Source organism: Dama dama, chromosome 1 (assembly GCF_033118175.1).
Source record: "Dama dama isolate Ldn47 chromosome 1, ASM3311817v1, whole genome shotgun sequence".
NCBI lineage: Eukaryota > Metazoa > Chordata > Mammalia > Artiodactyla > Cervidae > Dama > Dama dama.
In genome coordinates this window covers 34,848,361-34,875,735 of record NC_083681.1, presented here as the reverse complement: position 1 = coordinate 34,875,735, position 27,375 = coordinate 34,848,361, and the positions used below count along the sequence as shown (strand labels likewise).

General features: G+C 45.7%; 1 protein-coding gene across 1 annotated transcript; it reads left to right on the top strand.

Moving 5' to 3' along the window:
* SCN3B (sodium voltage-gated channel beta subunit 3) lies at positions 1-26,731 on the top strand. The gene is made up of 6 exons (XM_061146393.1): positions 1-837; positions 9,706-9,869; positions 13,012-13,237; positions 19,138-19,276; positions 22,389-22,468; positions 22,826-26,731. Exons 1-5 carry the CDS (start codon positions 783-785, stop codon positions 22,450-22,452), a joined length of 648 nt encoding a protein of 215 aa, XP_061002376.1. The 5' UTR covers positions 1-782; the 3' UTR covers positions 22,453-22,468; positions 22,826-26,731.
* Positions 26,732-27,375: the final 644 nt, after the last annotated feature.

The window sequence follows — 27,375 nt, the reverse complement described above, 5'->3', positions numbered from 1 at the left end:
CTTGGAGAAGGGCAGCTGGTCACCTGCTACCCAGGGTCGGGGCCCTTGCACGATCTTGTGGGCGAGCTCCCGGGAAGGGGTCCATCCCCCTCCCCTGCCGCCCCGCCTCTGAGATCGCCGGCCAAGCAGAAGGTTCCGCCTTCTTCTTTCTAGCCCCTTCGGATCTCCCCGGGGAGCCTCGGCGGGTGTGGACGGTACCGAGGTGGGACGAATTTTGTAGCTCAGACGGCAGCTCCTTGTTGGTTTTGGGTGTATGGGCACGCCCAGTTGGAGAAGCCGCCAGGGCGGATGAAGCCGGCGCTCCTGGGTCTGGGTGGATCCTAGTTGGAGCGTAACTGTTCGTAAGGAGGTGAGCGGTGGATTAACATGGATCCCTTCGACAGCCCAACCGCCTAGAGCCTGCCGGCTGCTCGGTTCCGAGCCAAGCTTTCCGCGACGCGCAAACACAGGAGACTGGAAGTTCCGGGGTGGGCGGGGAAGGCACTGTCCGTGGTGCTGATCCGGATCCCAGCAACGGGCTCTGGAGAGAGCGCGCCGAGCTGCAGATCCGCACCCTCGAACTGGGGCGGTCCGCTACGGTGGCTTGGAGCTGAAACCCCCGCTTGGTTCCAAAACCCCGCAGAGCCTCCTCGGTCACCGGAGCTTGGCCTTTATTTCAGTCAGAAAGTCGCTTCCTTGGGCCAGTTCGTCCCAGAGGGTTTCCTCGAAAGTCTCTGAGAGGGAGCGGTTGTTGACCCAGGGAATCTCTGTTTAGCCCCGGAAGCCACCCGCTGAAAAAAAAGATGCCTGCCTTCAACAGATTGTTTCCCCTGGCTTCCCTTCTGCTCATCTTGTGGGGTAAGTACCAGCACCCTGCCATGCGAGATGCAGATAACAGTAATAATGTTAACAATAATAACACATTGATATCGTTGGTGACAACAAGGAGCCCTGGTTGGCTTTCCTCTGTACATGTCTGCCAGACATGGGATCCAGAGGGATTCCATGAGAGCTAGGATTTTGAGATTGGCAAAAGGCCTCCCTATTCCTCTGCTGCTTTATTCCCGAACCTCCCTTGGTGGTTTCCCCACCCTTCTTCTCGTTTCCTGCTAATTACAAAGTATTTTTTTTTCCCCTTTCCTATTGCTGAAAGAGAATGCTATCACGTTCATTATAAAAAAAAAAAAAATCTTGGTTGTAGTTGCATTTCATTTCTCAATGAGTTCTTCAAATTAATTTTTATACATTAAAAAATCTGAATGTGTGCATTTTGGGAGTGAAAATACTTTAGTTGTTGATCCTGTTTAATTTTAATAAGTAAAACAAGCTTCATCCATTTGCGGTAATATATTAGATGAATAGGCACCTGGGAATTGCATCTTTTTTCTTTTTCATGAACATGGGGAACTAAGGTGCTTTGGTGTTTGGGGAGCTGGATTTTTTTGCCTTCAAGGATAAATAGGTTCTTGTTTATCTATTGTGAAGCAGTGAGGTGACCTTCTCTCTCCAAATAAAGGAGTCCTATACTTGCAACAGTAAAGCTGAGCAGAGTGGTGTTAGAGATGGGCTTGAAGTGGGGTGCCTGCGTGTGTATGGCAGAAGTTAATGAGTCTACATGATAATGTCTGCATGTGCGACTGAGTGAATGCTTTACGGTATTGATGTATATGCCTCAGCATCTGAATGTGTGTGCTAGTTTGTGTTGGAGCATGTTAGCATGGGCATCTGAATGGATTGATGAGGATGTAGTAGTCTGTGTGTGTGTGTGTGTGTGTGTGTGTGTGTGTGCATGTAGTTGTGTGTAGTTGTGTAGTTATGGGCATTCAGTCTTGCCAACTTAGATCCTCAGGTCAAATATACGTGCTCTGCTGTTGATATATTGCTTGCCATCATCTTAGCTACCTTCGTCCATGCTAAAAATCAATAACCAGGATAATTAGATGTGAGCAAGCCCACTTACCTTACTGAAACTAGGTATGTGGGATTATGCTCTATGATTGGCATGGAACTCATTCTGCCGGTGCAGTGGCAGGTATGCTGATGGGAATTGCCTCTTTACCTTATTATCTCTTTATTAAGCCTCCAGGACTAACTCTGGCTGCCAGTGTTATCTGGATTTTGCATGTGACCAGAAGCAGAGCCAAGCTTCCTGTTGAACAAAATGCCTGATGAGACAGGCTGGGAAGGACAAAGAAGGAGAGTAATGCCAGTCCCAAGGGCAGACTCACCGCCATCCATTCCCAGTAGAGTAGACCAGATCTGAACATGAAGCAGACATAATAGGTTGCCAATGATCTCACCTGTCTTGAAGACTAAAGGCTGAGATTTCCTCAGGGGAGGTGAAGACTAGGGACATGAGGCTTAGGAGAGGTTCTTCGGGCTGCGTAAGAAAGAACACGAGTAAAGCAATGACAGGTAAGGTTGTAGAGGAGCTTGGGGTGATATTCTACAAAGCCTTTCTTCCCAAACCCTAATTTAAGTTTCTAATGTCTTTGCCTGAATTATAGTGGAGGGGAGAGTATGCTATAGTCTAGGATGTTTTGACTAGGACTTACAAAGCCTGGATCAGAGTCTTAGCTCTGCCACTAGCTTTTCGTGTCATAACCTGAGAATATTTGGTTCCTCATATACGTGTATTTGGAAATATGTAAGTCTGAAAGTTAGGACAGATATCTAACATCCTAGCTAACATTTTAGCTACACAGTTGAATGGTAGGGAAATGATTTACAGAATATTGCTAAAATGGCAGAGTACCCATCTTCCTCTCCACCCCTCAATTCTCCTGCAAAAAAGAAAAAAAACCTTTGGAAGACATATATGTGTTACACCTATCCTTGTCCATCCTCAGCTTCTGAGCATGGTTCACCAAGTTGAGAAGCTACAAAAGGGAAAGAGTCACCTCACACCAGTCAGAATGGCCATCATCAAAAAATCTACAAACAATAAGTGCTGGAGAGAATATGGAGAAAGGAGAACCCTCTTGCACTGTTGGTGGGAATGTAAATTGATACAGCCACTATGGAGAACAGTGTGTGTGTGTTAGTCGCTCAGCTGTGCCTGACTCTTTGCAACCTCGTGGACTGTAGCCCGCCAGGCTGCTCTGTCCATGGGATTTTCCAGGCAAGAATACTGGAGTGGGTTGCCGTTTCCTTCTCCAAGAACAGTATGGAGATTCCTTTAAAAACTAGGAATAAAACTACCATATGATCCAGCAATCCCTCTAGTGGGCATATACCCTGGGAAAACCATTCTTGAAAATGATGCATGTACCCCACTGTTCATAGCGGTGCTGTTTACAATAGCTAGGACATGGAAGCAACCTAGATGTACATCGACAGATGAATGGATACAGGAGATATGGTACATATATTCAATGGAATATTACTCAGCCATAAAAAGAACACATTTGAGTCAGTTCCAGTGAAGTGGAAGAACCTTGAACCTTGAACAGAGTGAAGTTAAGTCAGAAAGTGAAAAACAAATATCATAGATTAATGCATATATATGGAATCTAGAAAAATGGTATTGATGAACCTATTTGCAGGGAAGGAATGGAGACTCAGATATAGAGAATGGACTTGTGGACACAGTAGGGGAAGGAGAAGGTGAGACTAATGGAGAAAATAGCATCAACATATATACAGTACCATGTTTAAAATAGATAGCTGGTGAGAAGTTACTATGTAGCACAGGGAGCCTAGTCTGGCAGTCTGTAGTGACCAGGAAGGATGGGATGGGGGAAGGGAATGAGGCTAGGGAGGGAGGGCATGTGTGTATAATTATGGCTGATTTGCATTGTTGTATGGCAGGAACCAAAACAACATTGTAAAGCAATTTCCCCCCAATTAAAAATAAATTTTAAAAAACAAATTAATTTAAAAAAGCCACACACACCTAAAAAGAGAAAGAGATAGTTCAGGAAACCTTGCCATTAAATGTTAGAGAGAAGGCCTCACTTCACAGATGCAGTCTCATTTTATTTGCATGCAATTCCAGTATTGGAAAACACTTAGCTTAGATGCAGTCACCCTTCCCAAACTGATTTGTCACATGATGCAAATGTGAATGGAATTTTCCCATTCTTTTATTTTCTGCATGAATTGAGCAAAATTCCACATTTCCTTCATTAAAGTAAATAATAATAAATCCACACTTTCCTAGTGCTTTACAGTTTACAAAGCAGTTTTCAAATGAAGATTTGGTCCCCATAGCAATCCAGTGGTGTTAGTCAGGGAAAGTAGTGTTGTTTCCAGTTTAGAGATAAGAAAATAACTGCAAGGAAGGAGAAAGGACTTGTAGAGAACTCTTATCTCATGAGTTTGGTCTTCTGGTGCTTGTTGTAGTTCTTACGGTCACACCTGCTGCTATCTATACAGGATTGCAAGGTGGGCATCTGTCCTCTCATTTCTCTTTGGAGCCACCCTTCCACCCCTCTCCCAAGCCTAGGGCCTTACTCATCACCTCCTGGTATCTTCTCAGCTCTTCCTCTCCAGGTCTAGTCTCCCAGAGTAGAGTCTGTTGTGCTGGGGAATGTTCTCCTCTTTTCCCCCAGCAACCCATTTTCATCCCATTCTCTCAAGACTTTGCTAAGTGACTGGCTAGATCTGATAGACCAAGTCATTTCAGGGTGTTCATATCTACAAATAACATCATTTATTACCACTTTCTGGAAAGTTTTACTTTCTAATCAAAGGCTTTATTTTCTTAGTACAAAGGAAAGCATTGTAGAGCAAAGTCAAGAGGGGCAATATAACCAAATAAAGAAGAGAAAGATTAGAGGAGTTGGTTACATACACATTACTATCCACTGCTTAATATAGGTGCTGCTAAGTTACTTCAGTCGTGTCCGACTCTGTGCGATCCCATAGATGGCAGCCCCCATTCCTGGGATTCTTCATTCCTGGGAGCCCCCAGGCTCCCCCATTCCTGGGATTCTCCAGGCAAAAACACTGGAGTGGGTTGCCATTTCTTTCTCCAATGCGCGAAAGTGAAAAGTGAAAGTGAAGTCTCTCAGTCGTGTCCGACTCTTCATGACCCCATGGACTGCAGCCTACCAGGCTCCTCCATCCATGGGATTTTCCAGGCAAGGGTACTGGAGTGGGGTGCCATTGCCTCCTCTGATATAGATAGATTAATGCTATTCCTTAGTTAAATATAATCATAGCCAATCTACTCTTCCTTCTCATGTTTCCATATTATTACTATGGAAACAGAAGAGAAGACCAAATGTCAAATAATTTGGCCAAGATTATTCCAGGAGTTTCTTATTTATAGTCAGCAGGGTGGGTTGAATGTCTACCATATGTATAGTCTTTTCTAGAAATCTAGAGGATTTCATGGAAAGAGAGGAAGTGATATACTGGAGACTCACAGGGTGGAGAAATATACTTTACTCTGGATGGAAGGAGTTGTTCAGTCACTAAGTTGTGTCCAACTCTTTGCGACCACATAAACTGCAGCACACCAGACTTCCTTGTCCTTCACTGTCTCCCAGAGTTTGCTCAAACTCATGTCCATTGAGTTGACGATGCCATCCAACCATCTTATCCTCTGTTACCCCCTTCTCCTCTTGCTCTCAATCTTTCCTAGCATTAGGGTCTTTTCCAAGAAGCAAGTCTTATTGCAAAGGGCAAGCGAATAAGGATGAGCGGATTTTGTGGCCATTTTTCAATGTCTTTTCTGGGACCTCATGAATTTAATTGACTTCATGAGCAGAGTTCTTTCTTAGGACTTCAGACTGGACTTTGGCAAAGAGAAGGTGATCAGTGGGACTTACTCTCTGATAATTGGATTACTCAGGGGCATCTCAGAACAAAGAGGGGCTGCTGTGCCCTGCTGACCATCCTGACTACATATATTTTGCCTTCCCCCCTTTTACTGTAAATGAACCAACAGTGTTTATAGTTAAGGCCAACTCATCCACTTGTTCCCTGGAGGACATCTCCTCACACCTATTCAAGGATGTCAGTCCAGCAAACTGCATTTTCAAGCCCAGCAGCTCTATTGCTGTCCTCATCCAAGCAGAACCATTGAACCATCTCTCAGCCTGACCCCTGTACCAGCCTTTTAAGTGTTCTGTTTGCTTCCACCCTGTCCTTCCTCACCTCTTCAGTTTATTCTTAACAGAGCAGTCAGATCGTGTCGTGCCGTCCTTCCACTCAGAACCCTCCAGCACTCACATGTCATTCAAAGCAGAAGCCAAAGTTCGAGTCATAGTCTACAAGGGCAGCCCTGATCCAGTCCTGGTTTATTTCTTCTACCTTGTCTCCTTTTATGCTCACTTGATTCCCTGTACTTTATTATTTTTAAAAAAAAAATATCTTGGGACTTCCCTGGTGGTATGGTGGATAGGAGTCCGCCTGCCCCCAATGCGGGTAATACAGGTTCCATCCCTGGTCTGGGAGGACCCCACGTGCCTCAGAGCAACTAGGCCCATGCACCACAACTACTGATCTCTCATGCAGCAACTACTGAAGCCCGCGCACCTGGAGCCTGTGCTCCGCAAGAAGAGAAACCACCGAAACAAGAAGCCCAAGCACCACAACAAAGAGCAGGCCCTGCTCACCACAACTAGAGAAAGTCCACACGCAGCAATGAAGACCCTGCGCAGCCCCCCAAAACCTTATTTTTGGCTGCATCTGGTCTTAGTTGTAGCACAAACCCGAGGCATGTGGGATCTTAGTCCCCAGACCACGGATTGAACCTGTATTCCTGGCATTGGAAAGCAGATTCTTAATCACTGGCCCCCAGGGAAGTTCCTGTTCTCTGTCGTTTATTCTGCTCCTTGCTTTTGCCAACACACTCCCATCCTCAGACTCTCGAGTTGCTTTCTCTGCACACTGTCACGCAGATATTCATAGAGCTTGCTCCCTGCCTTCTTTCCTTCGGTGCCTGCTCCTTGTCATCTTCCCAGTGAGGCACTAATGATCCTTTGTACAGAACACGTTTGTAGAAATTGTCCCATAGAGTTTTCATGGCAAATTTATTAGATATTATTTCCAGCATTTTGTTGATGAATAAACTGACCCTCAGAGAGATTAAACCGTCTATCAAACTGGGAATTCCCTAGCAGTCTAGTGGTTAGGACTTGGTGCTTTCTGGAGGGACCTGTGGTCCATCTCTGGTCGGGGATCTAAGATCCCACAAGCCACTCGGTACAGCCGGAAAAGCAAAAACACAAACAAAACAAGTCTATCAAACCCTAGCCTTCAGTTGCCCAATACATCTCCCTCCTGCCTCTATAAGTCTAACTGTACTTTACTTGGAACATTTTCCTATTTTGCTCTGAAGTCATCTTCATTGAACTAACTCATCTTTACCACATCTCATTAAATATACATGTGCCTCAAGACTCCCTGCTACGTGGGGTTTTCAATGCATATTCCCTACACCTCTATCCACTCAAAAACTTTTGCATAGACTAGGATTTCTTTAAAAAAGCAAAAACAAAAACAGGCCTATGCTCAAGACTTCAAATTCAGCACATTCTGAAAATGTTTCTGATCAGTTCTTTCTGGATAAGGACCCTCCCCCCTGTTAAAGAGATGACCCATATGCAGAAACATGTGAAATGAATTTGAAATGGCATGGATTTGAGCAAACTCCAGGAGATAGTGAAGGACAGGGTAGCCTGGAGTGCTGCGATCCATGGGGTTGCAGTCAGACACGACTGAGTGACTGAACAACAATAGATATGCAAAAGCAGGAGAGCCTCTTGCAGGCTGCCCAATAAATGCAGTCCCAGCTTGCTAAGAGTTTTAAAACTAAACCAATGAAATTTATTTTATCTCAATATGTTAAACTTTATCATAGTGCCTCTAATTTTTAAACTCTATGTCTAAAAATTAAATTTGTTCCCTTATAAGTCAGATATTTCATTTTCACTCTTAATTAATTGGTCAGTCTCATTTTAAGCTCTGAATAAAGCTTTCCTCTGCTTTTAGAAAGAACTGTTTGCCTATAGAAGAACAGACTGACCATTCACAGTGGACCAATTTTTTAAATGACAGTGTATATTATTTCATTTTCAGGGGCTCTGTTTTTATCATTAATGAGGATGAAGCCTCAGGAGGGGTTAAAAGTTCTAATATAAAAATCCTTGATGCTCATCTCACTTTTGAACCTTCTGTATAAGATGTAAACTGTCTTACCAAAGAGTCTTTTGCATTCATTAACAGCTTTAGCACCAGAAAAATATATATATTTTTAATTGAGCAGGCCTTACTTTCATGTAACTTTTGGACTGGTCAGAATCTATTTTCTCTTCCACAGAAATCTATTTTCTCGTCCTTCAAATATTTGAAGACAGATGTGTTAGTGTCCAAGCTAAGCACCCCCAGCCACCCTGCTTTGTTCTTACCAGACTTTGCCCCAGACCCTCACCATCTTGCTTTCCTCTGCACATGCAAACTTCCTTTTGTACACTGTGACACCCCGAACTGATCCTCATAGTCCAGATTTGTTCTGAGCAGCACAGAGGAACTGTTCCTCCTTTGTTCTGCAGTTACATCTGTTAACACAGCCCACATTTGCACTTGCTTTGTTGGCAGCCACATCCCACTTTTGATTCATTCTGAATTTGCAGTCTGATGGACTTACCATCTTTAATGGGCCAAAGTTTCTAGTGGGCAGGAACTATAGGTCCAGACCTCTGGGTGGTATGCAAGGCGCCCTCCAATCTGAACCCCCCTGCAGTGTTTTTCACTTCTACCACTCTGCATTTATTTTTCTGTTTTGTTTTGTATGTTTTTTGATATAGAAATAACTTACATTTAAAAATTCTCTCCCTTTAAGAAATTTGAACATGTTTGTTACTACTCTCTTCTAATTTTTTGGATGTCTTTTCTCATGTGATTCTTTTATATATTTTTGTGTGTGGTGTGAGATTTTATTGTTTCCTTTTTCATTGGGGTATAATTGCTTTACAATGTTGTGTTAGTTTCCCCCTCCTGATTTTTAATTGTGTCTCTTCTTCTGCATGAAGCATCGCCCCAGTCCCACGGTCAGCTCACCGTTCTCCTTGCCGCTCTACCCTCCACCACGCCTCAGAATTACCTACATTTCCCGTAAAACACAGATATGCTTACATCGCTCCGTGGCTTTGAAGCATATGACCCCCTCCTACTGTGCAGTGCATATAGAGGTCCCCACAACATGGGTCCCATCTCCCTTTCTGGCCTCAAGTCTCACCATCCCTGTCTTCCTCTCTCCCCAGCTCAGCCAGGAATAACTGCCCCTCCTCTGGGAACAGAGCACATTGCTAGTATGTCAGTCACTAGTCTGGTTTCATGACACTTAGGAGTATGCATTCCCTGCTAGACTATAAATGCCTTTGGGTCGTGGTGAGTGTTTTGTGCAACTTTGTATCTCAGCATCAGGCCTGTCATAGGGTAGATTTCAGCGGACGCTGGTTCACTGAAGGGGTGCATGCAGTCAATGGGTGGATGCAGAGGTACCCTGTTTCGCACCTACATGCTGAGTCTTTGAGGGCAGGGCCAGCTATGTGCTGCCCGCATCCCCACTGTTTCCGGTGAGCCTCTCGGTCAATGCCAGCTCATCCCTGCCGGTCGGGAGAGTGGGAACTTGGGGAGCTACTTACATGTGCATGCTATTTTCCAGTGTGTCTCATGATTCTTCCTTCTCTGTCTCTCCTCCCTCCCTCCTTGCTCTCCCTTCCCCCTGCCCAACACCTCCTGTCCCCTCCCTGTCTCCTGGCCTCTCTCCAGTCGGCGTCTGCTTCCCTGTGTGTGTGGAAGTGCCCTCGGAGACCGAGGCGGTTCAGGGCAACCCCATGAAGCTGCGCTGCATCTCCTGCATGAAGAGGGAGGAGGTGGAGGCCACCACGGTGGTGGAATGGTTCTACAGGCCCGAGGGCGGTAAAGATTTCCTTGTATGTCTGACTGCTGACTCTGGCCTTTCCTTTGCTGGCCTCTGCCGTTTTGCGCCTGGCTCCCGACAGTCTAGGGGAATGACGATCTGACAAACACTGGCTCTTTCTTTCCAAAGAGAGACAGCTCCTCTGCAGATAACTGACAGCCTTAGTGTAGCCCAGCCTCTGGGGAAGGGAGGGAGCCCGGCCAGCTCGGAGTACTCCTGGTTATAAACAGAATAAGGGGGGGAAAGACATAAATAGTATTTAGAGCCCACTGTGCGTCAGCCATCCCACTAGACAGGTGTTTTCATTTAATCTCTGCACCATCCTACTGGATTGATTAAATGAGTAGAAAAACTAAAGGACTTCCCTGGTGGTCTGGTGGTTAATCCACCTGCCAATCCCTGGTCTGGGAAAACCCCACATGCTGCCGGGCAGCTCAGCCCGTGCACCACATCCCCTGAAGCCCTCGAGCCCTAGAGCCTGGGCTCTACAACAAGAGAAGCCACTGCAGTGAGAAGCCGTCCTCCGCAGAGAAGAGAAGGCCCCTGTGCAGCAACGAAGACCCAACACAGCCAGAAATAATACATTTATTCTAAAAATTAAAGTAACGCTGTTATTAAATGGAATGACATAGGTTTAACTCATTTCAGTCTCACCATCTCTTCTTCTCACCCCTGAAGTAAGAATGTCAGGGGTGATCAAGGCTGATGGTCAACTGGTACACATACACCAGTGGGTAAAGTGTTTGAGTCATCCCGTAGTGGTTACTTGTGCTAAACCCCTCTAGTGGCTTCACCACCATCCTTCCCACGAGGAACCTCTGACCTCCTTGTGATCTGGGAACTGAGGGATCAGCCATGACCAATGTTAGTCTGATTGGTTGGTGCCAGTGCCAAAGCAGTGGTTATGTAATCTGAGTACCAACTTGGGGATGACAGTTATTCACACTTTCATTCTCTCTGGGGTCAGGCTGCGTGGGATTGATTCTTGACTCCACAACTTATTAACTTGTGTCCTTGGACAAATTGCTTAACCTCTCTGTGCCTCACTTTCCTCATGTCTAAAAGGGGATATAAACTACAGCTCCTTCATAGACTTGTTACCAGGACTCTTGAGCTGTAATTTTTATTTCATTTTTGGCTGTACTGTGTGGCATGTGGGATCTTAATTCCTTGAAAGTGAAAGTTGTTCAGTCGTGTCCAACCCTTTGCAACTCCATGGACTATACAGTCCATTGAATTCTCCAGGCTAGATTACTGGAGTGGGTAGCTTTTCCCTTCTCCAGGGGATCTTCCCAACCCAGGGATTGAACCCAGGTCTCCTGCATTGCAGGCAGATTCTTTATCAGCTGAGCTGCAAGGGAAGCCTCTTAATTCCCTGACCAGAGGTCAAAATCATTCCCCGTGCAGTGAAAGCGCTGAGTCTTAACTACTGGACCACCAAGGAAGCCCCATGAACTACAATTTTTAACACATTTAGAATAGTTCTGATATAGGAAACACTATGTAAGTGTTTGATTGAGAACACACACAAGCACACATACACATGTGCACATACACTCTTTGGGATCCTATGTACTGTAGCCTGACAGGCTCCTCTATCCATGGGATTCTCCAGGCAAGAATACTGGAGTGGGTTGCCATTTCCTCCTCCAGGGGATCTTTCCAACCCAGGGACTGAACCCCTGTCTCACGTGTCTCCTGCATTGGCTGGTGGATTCTTTACTGCTGAGCCACCTGGAAAGCCCAATACACATGCACACATACACACAAATGGGGCAACTGATCAAAGAAGTTTAGTTAGTAAAGAGAGCTTAGATACGAAACAGGTTGTCTGAGAGCAGATACAAAGCCTTTTTACTGTACTGTACTCATCATCTTCCTGGAGGCAAGTTTTTTCTCCACAAAGACCTAATGGAGACAACATTAGGATGAAATTGAATTTTACTTGCTTTTGTCTCTAGCTCTGTTAAAGCTGGGCTCATTTCTAATTCTAGGCTGGACATGTCATTCTGAAGTGTCTTTGCTCCAGTCAGGTGCCAGGCCTGGGACAATAGCCTTCCCAGTGCCCAGCTCAGGGCTGACCTTGACCAAGGCTAATGACCAGGAGCTAGTGTTACAGGAGCCTGGACATCTTAATCAGTGGAGAGGTCCCCATGAACCTCAAGCCTGGTTATATGCCAGCCACGTGCTCTGCTTCCAGGCCTGCCCAGAGTAAAAAGATGGCTCAGATGGAAGAAAAGAAGCTTTAAAAAATTGTGCTGGAGATACAGAGTAATGGTAATAGAAATTTTTGTGAGGATGAAAACATTCCATATTTGTGCTATCCAACTCAGTAGCCACCAGGTACAGGTGGCCCTGAACATTTGACATGGGGCTAGTGCAACTGAAAAAACAGAATTTTACATTTTATTTAATTCCTAGTAATTTGAATTTTAATGTAAGTAGCCACATGTGGCCAATAGAGATTAGATGAACTACACAGCTGTAGAGGGAAAAAAATAGGTATGTCAGAAGGTGGAAGTGTTGGAGAAAAGAAATATGGAGATCAAATCTAACTCCTCCCTCAGTGGAAGAGCTGATACGTGCATGTCACTGGCAGCTCTCTGCTCATCTGGGCCACTCGAGCAGCCTGGGTCCCCTTCTTGTGGCCTGGCCACGACTGCCCATGTCCCCTCAATGGGGATCACCTGTGAGAGTCACATTTGGAGGCCTGACCTCTCAGCTCCTTCATGACAAGTGAAGCTGCCTCTCTGCCTCCATCTCTCTCTGGTGGCCCCAGGGCACATCTTTCTCTCTTGTTCTTTTTCCTGTATCCTTCCAGCCCTTCCTTTCTATCAGTCTCCTGTATCCGTCACTCATCTTCCTCCATTCTCTTTCTTTCCACCCCCTTTCCTGCCTACCCTTTCCTTCCACGTCCATGTGCCCTGACCCCCCTGTGTGCCTTTGCCCGCCCTGCCTTTGCTCTCTTCCCCGCTCCGCCTTTGCTCTCTTCCCCGCTCCCCTCTGAGCCTCCACCCCCCTCCCACATTTTGGGAGCTCCTGGTAACATCATCCCCTTCCCCATGTCCATGCACTATCTAGTCCTTTTCTCTGCCCTGTCCTCATCTCTCCCCGTCTTTTCTCATGGCCCTCCTCCACTGCTTCTCCACGTACAGATCTACGAGTATCGGAACGGCCACCAGGAGGTGGAGAGCCCCTTCCAGGGGCGTCTGCAGTGGAACGGGAGCAAAGACTTGCAGGACGTTTCCATCACTGTGCTCAACGTCACCCTGAACGACTCCGGCCTCTACACCTGCAACGTGTCCCGGGAGTTTGAGTTCGAGGCACATCGCCCCTTCGTGAAGACCACCCGGCTGATCCCCCTCCGTGTTACCGAGGAGGGTAAGGCTAGGGCACAGGCTCTCTTAGGGGAGGGAAGACAGTGGGTCTCCACACAAATGAGCCCCTTGAAGAACGCAAACCCCCATGTATTTGGAGTGGTGAGATCTAAAGTTGCCACCACTGGCATGTCTTCCTGGAGTGGCCAGCTTCCAGCAAGCTGCCCGAGAGCTTGCCTCTTTCTGTGTCTTTCCTCAAAGCAGATAGGCTTGGAGATGATAATGCAGGAGTCTTTACCTGGTCCGTGGACTTGCACCCTCAGAGAAAAAGGACAGCCTCCGTGAAGCCTGAAACTGCCAAGTCAGCTCCATCTTCTCTGGCCTGTGTTGAATCTCTGATTCCATGGGCTTAGAGAAATCTCCTGAGGTTCCCTAGAGGTCATCTACCCTCCTATCTGTGATCCATACGAACCTCTAAACAGGTGGTGCTCAAACTTCAGCCAGCCTCAGATTTCCCTGCAAGACTTCTTAAACCCAACCTTTCTGATTCCATACACAGAGCCTGAGAATTTATGTGACTAACAAATTGTCAGGCGATACTGATGCTGCCGGGGACCACACTTTGAGAAGCAGTGCTCCAAACCAAAGTCTGACAGTCTTTGTCATCTGTCTCCCTCCACAGTAATCATATGAGCAGCCCCTTCTCCATGTGTGGTGTTCTCACTTCATGTTCAACTGGGAGAAAGGGAAAGGTGTTCAGCTCTCTAGTCTTTGCACTTTTTCATATCTCCCCCAGGTAGTATCTTGTTAGGCTGGGAAGTCCTTTCATCACTTTAACCCAAATGTTTGTTGCGATTGAGTCCAGAATCATGAAGGTGAACTTAGAACTGTTCTTGTTCTGCTTTTAATAGACTCGTGTTTGGGGCGCCGTGGCTCCTCGCCCCTCGCAAATTTTCCTTCAGGTGTCAGAAGAGTGGTATATGCATTTCCCTCTGTGTTTTGTCACCCAGGCAAAAGGATGATGCCATTGTACCTAGCTTTTCCTAGACCATCTATTTTCAGCATGTTCTCAGCACTTTGGCTGCACCCAAGATGCAGGACGGTGAACAGATGAAAGCTGTGAGGCAGGAGGGGTAGGAGAGGTCACATTAAAGCCAGGCTCTTCCTAGAAAAGAATGCCAGGAATCCTGACTTCCAGGCCACAAGCATATCATGTTATGGTGATAAAATCCATGAAGCAAAAGAGAGTGAACTGCAAGAGTGAGCGATGTCATGATTTAGCCATGATTTAGACTGGACTAAAGTGGAAGGTAGGTCAATCCTGGTGGTGCACAGAGATGCTCAGGGCACTTGGCTCAGACTTGATGAACCACTTCCTGTCTGCAAGCCCATCTCTTCTGTGTGCATGGAAGGGCTTGGGCTGAGACCTCCCTAAGGGACCCTCTTCTGTTTACACAACCTGTGCTCCCTGGGGGAAGGGAGCCTGGCGCCCTCTGCTGTTCACCATCGGGACTGTCGGCTGGTGGCTGCCAGATGCTTGGAAGCTGTCTCTGTCTCTACCTCCTGTTCTCAAAGGTTTTGCCTCCAGAGTGGTGCAGCCAGTGGAAAGTGTGGCGAAGTGGAGCCAGTCCGCCTGCCGGGCACCAGAGCCAGGCTTGGGTAGGAAGAGAAGCAGAGTAAGTTTGTTATCAGAGCCACCGAGCCCCTCGGGCTCTCTTAGGGCTGGAAGGAAGCTTGGCTTTCTTTCAATGCAGGGCTTCTAGCCAAAGAACAAGCATCGAAATCCCCCAGGGGGCTTTCCTTCGGTGTAGATGGCTCTGCACCACTGCTGCGTGTGAGTGTGAGTTCAGCTGGCGTCTGTGAGTTGGCGTATGTGAGTTGGAATGACTACCCCGGTGACTGGAGGGTGCAGCTGTGGTCCCCCATGTTGTGGCTGGGGGACAGAGCTCTGAAGAGGAAGGCTTGCCTGCACATGAAGGACCTTAGCGCCAGAAGCAGGACTGCAGTCCAGGTCTTTGCCTCCATTTGCTTTATTTCCACTGTGTCTTTCCACCCCCAGCACCATCCCATTCTCTGCCACTTTTGCTTTCTTCCCCACCCGCTGTGGCCCCTTGGCAGCCCCCTCCACTCCTCCCCCAGATATTTGCTGCTCTCATGCTTACCCCGCTCCACCATGATACACCTCCATGTCTGCTCCACCCCCGTGGCCCCAGACCCTCTCCCTTCTCTCTGCTCAAGCTGGACTGACCCTCATCTCCCAGCTCTAAGATAGAAATTTTTCTCTTCACCTAAAGGCTAATGAAGCTACTAAGGACAGCTTCCTACAGTACAACTGCTGGCTATTGCATTTTAAAAAATTATGTATTTTTCACACAGACTCAGAGGCCGCACAAAATGTGGGACCTTAGTTTCCCGACCAGGATCCAAACCTGCTTCCTCTGCCTTAGAAGGCAGATTCTTCACCACTGGACCACCAGGGAAGTCCCTGATTTCTGCACTTAAACAGAGACTGGGGACTTCCCTGGTGGTCCAGTGGTGAAGAATCTGCCTGCCAATGCAGGGACACAGGTTCCATCCTTGGACTGGGAAGGTTCCACATGCTGAGGAGCAACTAAGCCTGTGCACCAACAACTACCGAGCCCACGCTCTAGAACACTCGAGTCACAACTACTGAGTCCGAGTGCTTCAACTCCTGAAGCCTGTGCACGCTAGAGCCCATGCTATGCAAGAGAAACCACCTCAAGAAGCCTATGCACTGCAACTGAAGAGTAGTGAAGAGTAGCTCAGTTCAGTTCAGTCGCTCAGTCGTGTCTGACTCTCTGCGACCCCATGGACTGGAGCACGCCAGGCCTCCCTGTCCATCACCAATTCCTGCAGCTTACTCAAACTCATGTCCATCGAGTCAGTGATGCCATCCAACCATCTCATCCTCTGTTGTCCCCTTCTCCCACCTTCAATCTTTCCCAGCATCAGGGTCTTTTCCAGTGAGTCAGAAGTCAGGTCTTCACATCAGGTGGCCAAACTATTGGAGCTTCAGTTTCAGCATCAGTCCTTCCAATGGATATTCAGGACTGATTTCCTTTAGGATGGACCGGTTGGATCTCCTTGCAGTCCAAGGGACTCTCAAGAGTCTTCTCCAACACCACAGTTCAAAAGCATCAATTCTTCGGTGCTCAGCTTGCTTTATAGTCCAACTCTCACATCCATACATGACTACTGGAAAAACCATAGCTTTGACTAGATGGACCTTTGTTGGCAAAGTAATGTCCCTGCTTATGTTTTCTAGGTTGGTCATAGCTTTTCTTCCAAGGAGCAAGCGTCTTTTAATTTCATGGCTGCAGTTACCATCTGCACTGATTTTGGAGCCCCCCCCCCCCCAAAAAAAAAATAAGTCTCTCACTGTTTCCACTGTTTCCCCATCTATTTGCCATGAAATGGTGGGACCAGATGCCATGATCTTAGTTTTCTGAATGTTGAATTTTAAGCCAACTTTTTCACTATCCTGTTTCACTTTCATCAAGAGTAGCCCTGGCTTACCGCAACTAGAGAAAGTCCATTCGCAGCAAGGAAGACCCAGCGCAGCCAAGAAAGAGAGAGAGAGATCGGGTGCTTTAAGTTGAGCACATTGCAAATCGGGCTATAGCCAGCCCATGAGAGGACATTTGATGTGTATGGCATTCTCCTGTGCCTCCAGCTCCAGTTAGAAAACCTGGGCGCTCCTATAACACTTGGACGGCTTCTCTGAGCTGAAGGTCATGGCTGTGGCTGTGTGTGCTTTTAACGCGCAAGGCCTTGGGGATGACTTGGGTCCTACGAATAACTGAGGACTGTGAATCTAATTTGCTGCCAAGAGCTAGCAAAGGGAGATCTGAGTGCAGCCTTCCTTCCCACTAGGAAGGAATACATATCAGGACATTTGGCATGTATCATGTTTTATTTATTTTTTATTAAAAAATTTTTTTGACTGTGGCTCACAATTGTGGAATCTTAGTTCCCCAATCAGGAATTGAATGCCAGGCTATGGCATTGAATAGGCTGAGTCTTAACTGGACCACTAGGGAACCCCTGATCATGTTTTAATTGTCATTTTTGTTGGTTAGGAAACATGGAAGATCAATATTTATTTATATTCTTTCATTCAACAGATACTTATTAAATAATTCAAGTATTCCAGGATTAGACAACAGGCTGATAATTCAGAAATAAATATATTCTTAATAAGCACACAGTCAGTACAGAAGAGTGATAAATACATCACAAAACAACCTGGGAAGTGTTGTAATGGATGGAAAAGTGCCTGGAGAAGGACATGAGTGATAATTCTGCACGAGAAGTTGAGGAAGGCTTCACAGAGGTGATGGCTTCTGTGGAGCCTAGAAGAATTTTTGGGAGATTGAAAAACAGGAGGCGATGTTGACACAGAGGTAGCAGTGGGCCTTAAGATACAATCTAGGAAGAGGGAAGAGGAAGAAGAAATGTTCACAGATTCCAGAAGACCACAGCCTGTATGAGTAGAGAGGTTTTTCTGGCCAAGAGAATGGAAATGAGGCAAGGAAGTCTTCATGGTAAGTGGTCTTGAGCGCCCCTTGAGCGTTAATTGAGTCAGATCTCTGTCCTGAGGGAGATGTAGAACGCTGAACAGTTTTCAACAGGGATACAGCGGAATCAGATCTTTGTTCTGAGGTCTTCCCTGGTGGTCCAGTGGCTAAGACGCCACACTTCCAATGCAGGGGGCCCGGGGTCTGATCCCTAGTCAGGGAACAAGATCCCACATGCTGCAATGAAGACTGAAGAGCTCACATGTTGCAACTAAGACCCAGCACAGCCATGTAAATAAATAAACATTAAAAAATAATAATAAATCTGTGTTCCAGAAGTAGAACTCTGAGGACAGCCTGGTTAATACACAGAATTCTCCAATCCTCATTTCTGTTTGGATTTGGGATGACCTGAAAGGAAGCTGAACTGGGGGCGTCCTTGTTTCTAATCCAGACTTGCAGAGAGCATGGCCAGACTTGCAGATTTGGGTTGATGGCACTGGCCTTGTCCCCATTTTCTGATGCCCTGTGTCTCAGGATAAGACACTCTGCCACCCCAAGTTCAGAGGACAGAGTCCGTAGACCTAGGACCTGCACAGACCTCACGCCTGTGCAGACTTTCACATCACCCAAGATATTATTTTTAAAAATTTTATTTGTTTACTTATTTTTGTCTGTGCTGGGTCTTTGTTGCTGTGGGCTTTTCTCTAGTTGTGGTGAGCTGGGGCTACTCTCTAGTTGCAGTGCACAGGCTTCTCTTTGCAGTGGCTTTTCTTGTTGCGGAGCACAGGCTTTAGGGTATGCGGGCTTCAGTAGTTGAGCACATGGGCTCAGTAGTTGCAGCTCCCGGGCTCTAGAGCACAGGCTCAGTACTTGTGGAACATGGGTTTAGTTGGTCCAAGGCATGTGGGATCTTCCCGGACCAGGGATCAAACCCGTGTCTCCTGCATTGGCAGGCGTATTCTTTACCACTGAGCCACTAGGGAAACCCCTACATCTATCAGATATTCTTAAATACTTTAGACGATGTATGGTGTGAATTCTTATCCTTACTTTACAAATTGAGAAGCCGAGACTTAAATCAGGGAAATGACTATTCACACACCAAGAAGGAGGAAAATGGGGACTCAGCTGTGTGGTGTATGTCATCCAGTTCTAGGGTTCCTTCCACTGCTCTGCGACTTCTTCCCCAACCCATCCTTCTTCTCTCTCATCTCTCCCTCCAGAGCATATGAAGAAAGTTAGTGAGAAAGCTGACAGACACAGGAGCTGGAGGATATTAAACCTCTTTGATAACTTCTCAAGTTCCTTTAGACCATTGCTTATTTAAGACGCACCTAAAAATAGGCCTCACACATCTCGAAACTCAGTGACAGCTCTGGGTTTGTTGGATTGCGTATTCTGAGTCTCATTCTCCCCCTTGCAGCTGGAGAGGACTTCACCTCTGTGGTCTCAGAAATCATGATGTACATCCTCCTGGTCTTCCTTACTCTGTGGCTGCTTATTGAGATGATATATTGCTACAGGAAGGTCTCGAAGGCTGAAGAGGCGGCCCAAGAAAATGCGTAAGTCCAAAGATGCCAAAATAGGGATAACCTGCACCTTCAGAGTGCTTGCTGTCACGGGTGAGGTGGTGAGCGATTTACACAGTCCTCTAGTTTCCCTCACAACAACTTTTAAGGTAGGCAGCATGCATATACCCATTTTACAGATGTGAAAGTTGAGCCTGAGACCATTTGCCCCAGACCATTATAAGAAGCAAAGTAAAGTTTGACTTCATGCCTTTCACTCTTAGCCACCAAGTAAAGCCCATCAGCTGCCACCACAATCCCATAAAACTGCATTTTTATGACCATTTTCTAGATGCTGAAGCAGCTCACAGAGCCTAAGTGGTTTGCTGAGGCTGCACCTCAGCTTGAGGTGGAGAGGAGAGGCTGGAATTTGAACCAAAGCCTGTCTCATGTCCATGCTCTTCCCATCACATTCAGCTGTTTGCTGTAAACCACAGAGCTCATCAGGCTACCTGGGCACTGCCCTTTATTAGCTAAGGAGCTCCAAACATGTTCTTCCCCCTGGAGCTTGGCAGCGACCGAATATCCAGAGAAGGACTCTGCCGCTTCAGTGTTCAGAGGGTGCCCTGGCCATTTTCACCAAGGCTCCAGTATATGGAGCAAGTGATGGGATCTGAGGGGTCACGTTGGCCTGTCATTTGGAGAGAGAAAAGAGGGAAAATAAACCTCACAGATGTACATAGTTGAGGTGATAATCAAAACTATAGGCTACTGTCACCTGGAAATGCTTGATAAGATAAAGTACCATTTTTCATGATATCTATCATCTCGGGAAAGTAAAAAATTACAACTGACCAAGATATAAAGATGGAAAGAAATGATATGCTGGGGAGGTTGTCATTCCTGGTGACCTAGGCGATCAGATTTTAGTGCTTGAGCATAGTTAAGTGGCCAAACCTGGACAGGAAGTCCCACACTTGGGCAGGAAGTGGCCACCCTTGGACAGGAGGTGCCCACAGTTGGGCTGGCACAAGAAGCAGTTGGAACTGAGGTCACCAGAAGAGCTAGGATCCTCAGAGGGTTACAACTCGTGCAAAGTATTGATCACAAAATAATCAGTGCACCAGCCCAGGAAAAGCCAAGGAAACATATCTACTTGGCTTGACTCCAAGTACAATCATAAAAGATTCTTGAGAATTGACAACCACGAACCTGCTCTCACAGTGTTTGGGATTTAAATTTATACTGCCCACATGAGCCAGAAGCCTCTAAGCCGAGAAAGTCAATAAAAAAATTAGTCCCCAGACAGTGATAACTGTGTAAAAACAAATGAAAAACTATCCTGAAGGGACTCACTTTCAGTTGAGGCTTAATAGTGCTCTTCAGATAAAGCACTGCTGAATCTGATTCTACAATCTGATCCAAAACTAAAAGACACAGCAGGAAACGATTTAGCATGAGCAAGAGAAATAACAAATGGCAGGATTAAATCCCAGGAACTTCAGACACAAGAAGGATCTGGTAAAATACAGAAAATAAGTTTGTTTGAACGAATTAAAACAAAAAGAGGAGGAACCAAAGCGTAAGATTAGAATCAGTTGCTAAGAAAAAGGATCAAGCAGTTCTCTCCCAGATTAATCTGCAAATGCAGTAAAATTCCAATCACAATACCCACTGGATTGTTCAAGGAACTTGATAAGCTGATCTTAAAAGTCATACAGAGGCCCAAAGGCTAAAACTAGTTTTAAGCCAGAGGATGGCCAGGTAGTAAACATTTTAGGCTTTGCAGCCTACTGAGGGTCTCTCCACCTACTATTCTTTCATTTTGTTTGTGTACAACCCTTTAAACAAGTAACAACCATTATTAGCTCATGGGCTATCGTTTGCCTATTTCAAAGAGAAAGTTTTGGGGAAGGATAGGACTCTTCCTATCAGATACAAAGGTTACTTACAGAGTTGGACTGACATAGACATACAACACGGACAAACAGAAAAGGCAGAGAGCCCCCAAAAGGTTAATGCCTATATAATAATAATAAAACCCCATTGGAGCTTCCTTGGTGGTCCAGTGGCTAAGACTCCACGCTCCCAATGCAGGGGGCCTGGGTTCTATCCTTAGTCAGGGAAGCCACAACTAAGACCTGGTGCAGCCAAATAAATAAAGAAAATAAATAAATAAATAAATATTTTTTAAAAACTGAAGGAAGAATGAACTGCCCAGTAAATGGTATAAGGACAATTCTTTATCCATATAGAAAATAAAACAGACTAAACAAAAATAAGTTGTGAGGGGATTTCAAGACAAAATAAAATGTAAAACTATAAAATTCTATTAGGGAATGTAAGTGCCTGCATGCTATGCTGCTTCAGTTATGTCTGGCTCTTTGTGACCCCATGGACCATAGCCTGCCAGGCTCCTCTGTCTGGGATTTTCCAGGCAAGTGCAGTGGGTTGCCAAGCCCTCCTCCAGGGGTCTTCCCCACCCAAGGATCAAACTTACATCTCTTATGTCTCCTGCATTGGCAGGTGGGTTCTTTACTACTAGTGCCATCTGGGAAGCCAGAAGGGGATATAAGAAAGTTATCTTTATTACCTTAGAAGGTAGAATTTCTTAAAATACAAAAGACACAAATCAGAGAGGGGGAAAATGATAATTTTTATTATACTATAAGTAAAGACAATCAACAGACTGGGAGAAGATATTTTCAGGACATGAAACCATCAAGAAAAAAAGATAAATATCTCAGAAGAAAGCCTGGTAAAGCAAATGAACAGTCATATCATGGAAGTACACACCCACATTGCTTATAAACTTATGAAAAAGATGCTCAACATCACCAGTAGTCAGGAAAATGAAAACATCTATAAAATACAGTTTCCCATCCATCAGTTTGGCTGGTTTAATCTAACAGTACTAAGTCTTGAGAACAGTGTGGGTAAATGAGAAGACTCGTGCATTGCTTGTGGAAGGAAAAAAACAAAACTCTTGATTCTGCTCTGCTGAAAGGGCCATTCTTCTTTTCTCTTGGGTAACATGGTCAGAAGGAGATGCAGAGACCTCCTGTTCTAGAGGCATCCTTGTTTCTAGGCCCTCACTCCTTTTTCCTGTGTTTCCACCTCTGAATACATAATGCACTGATATTCTTCCCTGTCTGTCCTCCAATAGGTCTGACTACCTGGCCATCCCCTCGGAGAACAAAGAGAACTCTGCAGTCCCTGTGGAGGAATAGAAGGGGTCAACTTGAGGTGATGTATAGGGGAAGAAGGGGTAGATAAGGAGGCAGGTGCACAAGTGACCTTGTTGCGCACAAACCAAGGTGACTTGAGATTTGGTCCTTTAGATTTCTACTCTACATAGAGTCCCCATCCTCAGGGTCTATCTTAAAGTTGATGCCCAAGTCATAAAGCTCTGTGCGAGGTTCAAGTCCTTCAAACGGTGAATTGCTTTGGCCTGAGTGTTGGGGGCAACTTGAATTCCTTACACACAGTGACAGAAAGTAATTCCCCTTCTCTCTCCTATGTAAGGATCGTGGATTAGGTCAAAGTCTTTGGCTGGTATAGACTAGGCTGGCAATTCTCAGTGAGCTGTTTTATCACTGGTAGGTGGCCTGAACACCGAAGGGCTGGCTGTCCCAGGTCCAGTGATGTCAACTGCATCAGGAGGGTGCCCCAGGGACCACATCGCTTCCCTTCGTGCATCCATCCTTTCAGTTCATTCTTCATACATCCTCTCACCTCTGAACGTTCACCTCTGCCTTGCTAACTCCCTCAGACCTCTACACACCTCAAGACTTTGCCAGAACTGAGAAGCCAACATTTCTACATGACTCAATCTCAGCCTGCCCTCATTTTCAAGCAAGCGGCTCCCATGCCAACTGGACCCCTCTCCTGTGCTCCATTCAGCTTAGAACATGTGCTGGAGGTAGACATGTGCATCGGCTCCCTCTGGCTAGAGCCAGCTTACTCTCCCATTGCTGCAAGTGAATAGATGTCTTCATGGAAGGAAGCGGGAGTGATGGATTTGGGTTAAAGCAAGAGTGTCATGAAGTGGGATTTCTTGAAGGAGACTTGGGAAGTCATACAATGTGTTCATGACCCTCCTGGGGGATAACATGTGTGTGTCTTCCCAGGTGAGCACACCAACTGAGACGGCTGGGTGGTAGTGGGCACTGGGAGTGAAATCTCAAAGTTCCTCTCAAAATTTCTGTGGATCAGTATTATCACGCATTTTAGAGGAGGCACCCGAGACTCAAGATAAGACTCAACTCTAAGGGACCTTAATGGATAAACTGAAGCAGATGTAAGCCCAAGGCACTGCCCACTTTACGCTTCCCGAGATGGGATAATTTTGTGAAAAGACTTCGAAATTGAATGTGGCCATGGCCTTGTTTCTTTCATAAGCACAGAACTGGGTGGATTACCTGGCTGAGGTGAATTCTGATTCAGGTAACTAGAAACTGGCCAGAAAGGCAGAGAGGACGTGAAGTAGACTTGAAAATTCCTTTAGTGAAAAGATTTGTGAATCTGAGACATCTTCCTGAAGGACAGTGGCTCTGGGAATGGTATTGAACTAAGAAACGTGTTTTTAGTCTGAAATGGATGATGGCAAATGAGTGAAGTGAGAGGAGGCGGGCTAACCTGGGAATTCATAATGTCCAGGGTTTGTTTTTTTTTTTTCCCCTAGGTGTTAGGAGAACAGATGAACACTGCAGAAATCTTAGTCAATATCTCATATTTCACGTTGAATGACTGGTTACGTGTGATGTCCTTCGGCACTCTGTGATGGGAGGGGGAAGGATGCTTTATGGCGGTGGGGGTGAGAAGATGCAATGACTGGGATCTGATGAACAAGATATCCCCCAGATCAGGGGGAACTTCTTGGGGGGAAGATCCTGCTCCCTTGGCCTTGGGTCTCACCTGAGAAACTCAGTTCATCTCTCCCATCCCAGGGAAGAGTACCTGAAATAAGTCCTTGTTCACATATTTGAGTGTTGGATTTGATTGAAGAAAACATGTTCCATAAATTCAAGGCCCTTCTCATTGGTAATTTCCCACACAATCCCTCTGAAATAGGGGACAGAATATAGATTTTCCTTACTTTATAGTGAGGAAAATAGGCCTGGATTACTGTGAGGTTTTCCTAGTCATGTGGCTGGTGCATAGAAGCTCCTTTCGACCATGCATCTAAACTGTGATCTAGAGCGCACATTTGCCTTTTTTCCTTTTTAAAAGCCCAATTCAGTTATTCCCTGAGTGAATTTTAATGAAGTTGAATGGTACCTCTTTTTTTCTTATTTGTCCTTGCAAGTAATCTTCTCCTAATTTCTCAACTCTTCTCATCTTTAATATTTTATTAGGTTATATGATTTACCAAGCATTTTAATTTCAGTTATCTTATTTCTCCTCCATAACTAGCTCTGTGAGGTGGATACTGCAAGTACATTAACAAATGAAAGAATGGGCTGCCTGAGGCTGACAAGCTTTACCAAATCATAAATTCATACAGGTGGTAATGAACTAGTATCTGGAGAATGAATGAACCTGGAGAACTAGAATCCAGGTCTTCTGAGCTCCCTGCCCCACTCTCTTTCCATGGAGACCACAGCTGCTTCCTTTCCTCTCATCTCTTTACTTCCACCTAATCTTTGCCTCTCCCGCATGTCCTGTGATATTAAACATCTCTAATCCCTAGGCCCACTCAAGCGCTCCTCTACCACTTGGTTTCTTGAGCCATGCTAGAAACGTGTTTTCACAGCCTATCTCATTTTGCTTTTCCCCTTTTCGTTGGTTTGTACCCCATTATTTCTTCTGAGTTGCAATTTAACTCCTTCCTGGGAGACTTGATCATGACTGTATATCCACAAGATACTGTGATCACCAGCCTACTTCAAATCCTCACCCACTTCCCGTTTCACCACATATCCCTACAAAGGACTCAGATAAATGTGCACTGCTCTGAAAGTTTTACCTGGCATGCTGTTCTTACTAAAGGGCTTAGAAATGTTCTCAAGGGCTATCATTACTCTAGGAACCCCATCTGTTGTGTTGGTGCTGGATATTTCCCATGACTGATCCTTAATACCGTTCACTCATGGCCAGTTAGGCTTGGTCTGGTTTTCCCTTTCCCTAACAGCCAATGAAATTCACTGCTCCACTTGGTTGGCACTATAAGCACCTCGCCCTACTGACTTTTACCAACAGCTCAGCCTTGCCTCACAGCCCCAACTCCTGTGTGAAAATAAGCTTGACGGTCTGTTCCCATATCAGCCTTTATTTTCAGTCCATTTAAAAGCATTATCCTTCAGTGTCACCACCCCTCCAAACACACACACACACCCAGATTTCTGATTCTCTGAGTTTCCGGTTTCTCCTTAGAGGCCAAACTAGAAATGTTAGTAGGAATTTTTCAAAGCAGGAATAGGCTGGAAATATGTTATCGAGCTAAGAATGGTTAACAGGAGAGATAGCTCCTTTTCTTCCCCCCAAATTACTACATCAAAAAGGAAAATATACCCATCTCAGAATGTGACAAAAATCAGAGAGGAAAGACCATATAACTATACCTTGGCAGGAAGAAGCAAGGAGCTAGATGTGTTTCAGAATATATCTTGGTTCCCCTTCCCTTGGGGACCTTGGGCTTCCCTAGTAGCTCAGATGGTGAAGAATCTGTGTACAATGCAGGAGACCACGGTTCAATCGCTGGGTCAGGAAGATCCCTTGGAGAACATAATGGCAACCAACTCCAGTATTCTTGCCTGAGAATTCCATGGACAGACCATGGGGTTGCAGAGTCAGACATGACTGAGTGCCTAACACACCCCTTCCCAAGTTAAGTGGAAATGGAAAAATAAAAAAGCACCGTCTTCTCCCCTCCTTTTGTAAATGAAAAACCCCTCACCCTGTGAATCTTCCTAGTTACTGCAAATGTATCCACATAGTATAGTACCTGGGGCATCGTTATGCCCATCATCCATTCATTCTGCATTTCAGCACCCACTCTGCGTCGAGTACCAAGAGAGACCCTGAGTGTGCCCTGTGCTGTTAGGTTAAAAAAAAAAAAAAAATCATCACTCAGGCCTCTCCTAATCTCTAAAACTCCACCGTGGTAGATGATTCATGTCTAGCTCCCCCTCCCTCTCCTTGAGTCTGCGGTAGGACCCAGTAGATGAGCACCTGAAGCAAGTCTGAGTTGTAGATCAGACTTAACCCCTATCATGGCCCAGCTAAGCCTCAAAGCTGGTGCTATTCTTTTCTTCTCTGTTTGGCAAGAGATGCGGATGACCGGCAGTGTGTGTGACAGGGAGGGAGGCGCTGAAGGACCAGTGCTCGTAGGTTTGTGAAGCAGCCTCGGACACCATCAGCAAACACGTGTAGCCGTGGACCTGATGGAACTTGTTACCACGTTATCAGCTTTGCGTGGCTTTTTCTTGATTTTCCACAGCCAATCTTTCCCCGAACTCCAGAAATGTTGCTCCTGACCACTCAAGATTTCAACAACCTAATGCCTGTTGGTGGTGTTTTTCAGTAAACTCCTTGTTCGTCAATAAAGTGTCTCTAAACACAGCTTGCTTTGGTTTTGCTTCACGGTGTCTGCTACACACATTCTGGCTTCTACCTGCTTTCCCAGGCTGCATCAATTCTTGAACTCAAAATCACTGGATACAAGCCCAGAGAATGAAAAATACATTGAATAGTCTAAAGTTAAAAGCATCATCTCCCCATCTCCCTTCCTTCCTTATCTACCCAAATACACAGGAATTCAAGAGTCTCTGTGTTCTCACCTAAATGACATCACGCACGTTTCCTGCCAGGTGGTGGAGGGGTTCCCAGAAAGGAAGACCTAGTAAAAGGAGGGGCCCCCCCTTACCAGGTTATCTAACATAAAGAAATAAAGTTGTCTGCCAATGTCCATCTTCCTAGAAGGGCCAAGGCCCCCAAAGGGATAAGTTACACAAGAACTTGTCATTGGTATTCAGTCTATCATATGCTTCTGTAATAACAATAGTACTGATTAATAATGAAATCAATATCAAATTATCTTAGTAAAGTACTAGCCACTATACTAAGAAACATATATACATATACACCAATGTATTTTATATTATCTCTAAAATAAACTTAGGCTTGGAGTAATGGTTGGGGCCTAAGAACAA

Coding starts and splice junctions, on each gene's coding strand:
- SCN3B (XM_061146393.1), top strand. CDS start 783: ATGCCTGCCTTCAACAGATTGTTTCCCCTGGCTTCCCTTCTGCTCATC. Junction 9,870..13,011: donor AGGGCGGTAAAGATTTCCTT/GTATGTCTGACT, acceptor CTCCACGTACAG/ATCTACGAGTATCGGAACGG. Junction 13,238..19,137: donor CCTCCGTGTTACCGAGGAGG/GTAAGGCTAGGG, acceptor TCCCCCTTGCAG/CTGGAGAGGACTTCACCTCT.